This window comes from Pocillopora damicornis, chromosome 4 (genome assembly GCF_964200805.1).
Source record: "Pocillopora damicornis chromosome 4, jaPocDami1.2, whole genome shotgun sequence".
Classification (NCBI taxonomy): domain Eukaryota; kingdom Metazoa; phylum Cnidaria; class Anthozoa; order Scleractinia; family Pocilloporidae; genus Pocillopora; species Pocillopora damicornis.
Genome location: NC_142673.1, coordinates 15,148,002 through 15,153,612, shown reverse-complemented (window position 1 = coordinate 15,153,612; position 5,611 = coordinate 15,148,002). Strand labels below are relative to the sequence as shown.

Here is a 5,611-nt window from a genome sequence, read left to right as displayed (position 1 = left end):
ATCCTTTCTCGGAGTACAGAGCTGTTTCTGTTGCTCAGGTTCATATGAACTGGCCTCATGCCTCCAGTTCCAAAACAAAGATCTGCAAACCCACTGGGATATTGTGAAATGCCATAGGTTGTGTCACGTTTGTAGGAGACCAGGACATTATAGAGACAGGTGTGAATCCCAAAAGTTCTGTCCATGTAGAAGTGATAAATGACAGCACAGGTTTCTTCACAACCCCCTAAGAGACATTAGAGACACTAACCGAGGCAACCAAACCTGTGAACGGGAAAAACAACCTGCAGAGAATCAGCCAAACCCAAGGAATGGTGAGCATCCGAGCACTACTGAACTTAGGAGTACAGTGCAGCATGCAACCGCAATAGAGCTGACCAAGAAGAAGACCATACTTCTCCATGTGATACCAGTGAAGATCTCATCGTCCAACGGGAAGTCCATCACCACTTACGGATTGCTAGACAATGGCTCATGTGGAGCCATGATTAGTTCCGATGTTGCTAATGAACTAGGCCTGAAAGGTCAGAAGGAAGTGGTGTCTGTTAGCACCCTCTTGCAACAAGAAGATGAAGAGTTTAAAGTTGTAGAATTTGAGTTGCAATCCGCTAGTGGAGAAGAACTCACCACCATGGAAGAAGGTCTTGTATCAGAGAAGTTTAATATCACAGAGAACTGCCTTCCAGAAGATATGGCTCACAGAAACATAGGGACATTTCAGTAAACTTTGTCACATGTGAAAAGAATTTACATGATTAAGTAGAGAAGTTTTGTAAAGTGGAGGGTTTGGAACAAAGAGCACTTTGAAGGCTGAAACAAAAGGGGACGCAGATTGTAAATGCTGAGATTATAACTTGTTCAGAGAGGATATGCAAGCAGCGGACATCCTAAATAAGACAACAACACTTAACGACAAAGATCACTATGAGATGGGGCTGTTATGGAGAAGAGACAATGTTTAGCTACCAAATAACTGAAGGGATGCAGGGATAAGATTGCAGAGTTTGAGACAAAAATTCTATAGAGATCCTAGTCTTGAAGACAAATACCGTGCAAGGTTTGGTTTTCTATACCTCTGGGAAAGAGAGCTGATCCATCCCTGGATGTCAATCTTGATGAATTACCTGTCGATAGAGCACTGGGGGTATGGTGACACAGAGTCAGACATGTTTGGTATTAAGGTGTTAGAGTTTAAAAAAGATAACACCACAAGAGGAGTTCTATCAACAATCTGCTCCGTCTTCAACCCACTGAATCTTCCTGCACCCGTAATGTTCCCTGAGAAGCAAATCATGTAAGAACTGTGGAGGTTGAAAAGGGCAAGGGATCAAACTCTCAAAGGAGAACTCCTCCAAAGATGGTTGCAGTGGAAAAATGACCTACCTCTTCTGGCAAAGGTGAACATCCCCAAATGTTACTTTAGTTGGTTAGACCACGAAGGACCTACTCTACAGCTTCATCACTTCTGTGACGCGTCCAAAGTTGGACATGGAACTGCCACATACCTCTGAATTACCTACTCTGATGAAACTGTAGAATGTGCATTTGTTATTGAAAACTGTCAGTAATCCCCATCTTGAGCTACAGGGAGCTCTTTCAGCAGCACATGTTGATCTTGCAATGAGAAAAGAACTGAACTTTGAGTTTGAACAAGTGGTTTTTTGAAGCAATGCCATGATCATTTTAAACTATATCCACAACGCGAACAGGCGATTTCAAATTTATATGGCCAATCGAGTTGGAGAGATTAGGGACCTCACGTCACCACAACAGTGGAGACATTGTCCTGGCAAACTGAACCCCGCTGATGATGTTACTTGAGGCCTTGGAATGAATTAATTTCTTAAGAATGAGCAATGGCTGAGAGGCCCTCCCTTCCTGTATAGTAGTGACTACCCAGAACTCAAGTTTGAGAACATCGCAGTGGAGAAGCTTGAGATAAAGAAGGAAGTGTATGTGACCACAGTTAACCCAACAGCTTCTTTGAACTGCCTTCTGACCCGATTCTCAAGTGGTCCTCGAGAAAGAAGAAAGAAGATACAAACACATGTGAGATCACACAGCGTATCAGTCACGAAGAAATTGAGAAATCTAAAAGAGAAGTTGTCAAGTTGGTACTGAAGAGCATCTTTCTGCAAGAGATAAATTTTTCTTGATTTGGGTGTTTTTTTGTTTTTTGTTTTTTTTATTTTGTAAAGTCAAGAAAACAGGGAAGGGGTTGGGGTTTGTATATATGTCGCAGGATTGATTCTAACGTATGTTCTTTTGTATAGGTCAGAGCCCACATCAGTTCCTTTCCTCAACAAACATCCCATTATTCCCACAAAGACAACCCTGACAGAGAGTATCTGGAACCAGGATGGTCAGTACAGAGAATGTACTACGATTACTTAGAGATGAACAAGCCAGCTGTTCTCGAAAGGGAACGCGAAATTATAAGGTAACTGTAATAGCTCAAAACAAACCAACAGTTAAATGAGTTTTAAGGTCTTAGGTAATAAAAAATAAATAATACCCTTTCAACGTAAAAACGCCAGAAAAACGAGGAAATACACCGAGGAAAAAAAAAAGGAAATTGTAAAATACAAAAAGTTCACAAGGACTGCCAATGGCAAATTTGAAAACTTAAGCATAAACTTTTTATAATAAAGGACAATGTCGACAGGTATTAAAGACATCAGTTCGCGGTAGTTTGTACATCTGTACTAAATGCACCAAACGCATTACTTTCGGCGCTGTGATAATAGAGAATCATTTTATTTCCTTAGATGTCAGCAGAAAAACACAACACCAATTCCACCGAAACTGAAAGCCCACATCCTACTACACACATACAGGGACATCTTCAATGGAGAATTCAACCTGGGCTTCGCACTACCTCGCACCAACACTTGCGCCACCTGCGATAAACTGGCCCTTAAAGTGCGATCATCCGAGGGTGCGGAAAAAGAAAAACTTGAAAAAGAACTCGAGGAACATCACAAACTTGCCGAATCTGCATTTACAATGCGTAAAGACGACAAGGCACGCGCGGTGAGGAGCTGGGTTGGAAAGCCCCGTCCAGTTGGCTCTTCAGGAGTAAAACACCTCAGTAAAGATGCTGTAGACATGATAACTTATGATTTTCAACAAAATCTGGAGACCCCAAACTTACAGCATAACGATATGTTTTATAAGAGGCAGCTGTGGACCTACAACTTTGGTATCCAGGATTGCGTGTCCAACCAGGGCTATATGTTTACGTGGGACGAGACGACAGCCAAACGTGGGTCAGTGGAGGTGGCAAACTGCTTGTATAATTTCCTCACTGAGTTTAACACTGGAGCGAGGTAAGTTTTAGTTTTTTGTATTTCGGAACATCGGTCGGTTGCATCTTAGCGTAACCCTCGAACCCTGCATGTTTGATTTTCAAATTTAAAAGTTTGAAGCGACGTTTCGCACGAGTGATCACAACAGCATTCTAGTATATATCTCTAAAGCGCTTTGAAAGAATTTGATAAAACTTTACTTAGAAAAGAAACCTGTGTTTGTTAAAAAGCGGAGCAACGCCATAAGGGTTCAATCTGCAACAGTCAAAAAAACTTTTTAGAGTTTTGGCGAATTTTATTATCGCCAGAACAGTTCCGTGATCGCCCAATCAATAAATAAAGTGATTACCATATTTATTCGATTAAAAACCGTCCTCGAATAAACGCTGCAGTTTAGAGCAGAAATGATTCTCATAATAAACGCCACCCTCGAAAAAACACCGCATCATCAAAAAGCAAATGCAGCAACATATAATCGAGTTTGTGCAAGCCTACAAAATTTATGTTTCTTCATTGTAACAATGTTTTAAGATCAGTACATTTGAAAATCGAAACACGAGAACAATATACAAAACATGGTTTTTTTTTAAATCAAATATTCAGTTAACATACTATTCTTTGCAAAAAACAAATTAGATTCTAAATAAACTGCGCCCTCGAATAAAGGCAGCACTCAAAGGAAGAATAATTTAATAAACGTTGCGGTGTGTAACGGAATAAATACGGTGATAAGGTGAACCCTCAATTTCGCGAACAAATTCACCTAGTCCCCAGTCATTGTTAGATACAGGTCTCACTATAACACCATATTATTTATTGCTTCACTGTCATATGAGAACAGCTAGTGTCAGTGGAAGTGGACTCAGGGAGATGTTCATTTTGGGCTTTGATAGTTTACTGGAGAGGATCTTGGCTGAGATTTACTTGGGCCTTTTTTCGGTTTTCTTTACTTTCAACATCCCTGTAGCTCTCCTTGTGCTACATACTTCCCACTAGTGTTCTTTAAGTTCCCACTGATGTTGCTCTTGTCGTAGAATATCTCCTGCGAAATCCCACTTGTTGGACTTTCTCAGAGTTATTACATGCCCTACATCATTGTTCTTTTTAACCCCTTGCCCTGTAAATATTTTGACTGAGTTGTGGGGCTCAAAGAACTTGGGGATGAGTGTAACCCTGATCTGCATGTATGGGGTAACTCTGGCTTTCTCATACCCTTCTTTTTAGCCATTTAGACTGACAAAAAGAGAAATCAAGGTGCTATACTTCCTTCTCCTTCTGCTTGAGTGGCTGAATCTTGACAGTTAGGTTTACTTGTGAACCACATCACTGTCTGATTCTTTAACGGTTAAACCTAGTAGTTCAACATCAAAGGAAGAGCAGAACCAAAGAGCAGCTTCAGCTTGTGAAAAAAAGTTTTCTTAAGGTCCTGAACTTATTTTTCACAGTTGAAAGAGGTTTTCCCTGGTATAAACTAATTCCCACTGAATTTTCCAATGACTGGACTCTCTGTTTGTTTTCTGCAAAACTTAGCTCTCATTTTTCCTTTGGTTCACTGCCAGCACCCTTTCCTTAAAGATTCTTTCCTTCTCCACCTCTAAATTCTCATAGGCCTTTTTTCAATCTTGAAGCTCATTTTCTATGTTTTCAATTTCTTAGTAGAGTTCATGAACAGGTTTTGTTTGACCCTCCATAACATGAAACTTTCGGACCCAGTTATCCAACCCTTTTCTTCCCCTGCCCTTAGTTTTTTGTAATCTGATGAAATTCTATGGGCAATATTTCTCTTGCAGAACACATACCTAGCAAGCAGATGGTAGTGGCCGATACTCTGTCAAGAAGCCATCTCAAGTCTCAAGGAACCTGATACAGTGGAAGATGTTCAAGCATTCATAGACTTAGTTGAATCTTCAAGGCCAGCCACCGATAACCAACTGGAGTGGATTAAAGAGGTTGGTGCAAAGGATGCCCAGCTCCAAAAGGTGGTTGCAGTTACATCACAAGGGTGGCCAACACATGTGCAAGAAGTTCCACTCCATGTGGACATTTGTCAATAAGCAGTGGCCTGTTAACGTATGATGATCGCCTAGTGATAACTGTTGGTATTGAGGTATTGTCTGCCATTACAGCAGAAGAAAGAACTGTCAAGAGTCTTGATTTGGATAAGCTTCTAATTGAGAGAGCACTAAGGTTGCAGTGGGACACCAAAACAGACACGTTTGGAGTTAAAGTAGCCCTATAGTCAAAGCAGAACGACACAAGAAGAGGATGTTTATCGACAATAAGCTCCACGTTTGATCCACTAG

At 40.8% G+C, this 5,611-nt stretch overlaps 1 protein-coding gene across 1 annotated transcript; it reads left to right on the top strand.

Moving 5' to 3' along the window:
• Window positions 1-2,170: 2,170 nt before the first annotated feature.
• LOC149046952 (uncharacterized) lies at window positions 2,171-3,957 on the top strand. Its single transcript, XM_089202930.1, has one exon. It carries the CDS (start codon window positions 2,710-2,712, stop codon window positions 3,331-3,333), a length of 624 nt encoding a protein of 207 aa, XP_089059056.1. The 5' UTR covers window positions 2,171-2,709; the 3' UTR covers window positions 3,334-3,957.
• The last annotated feature ends 1,654 nt before the right edge of the window (window positions 3,958-5,611 follow it).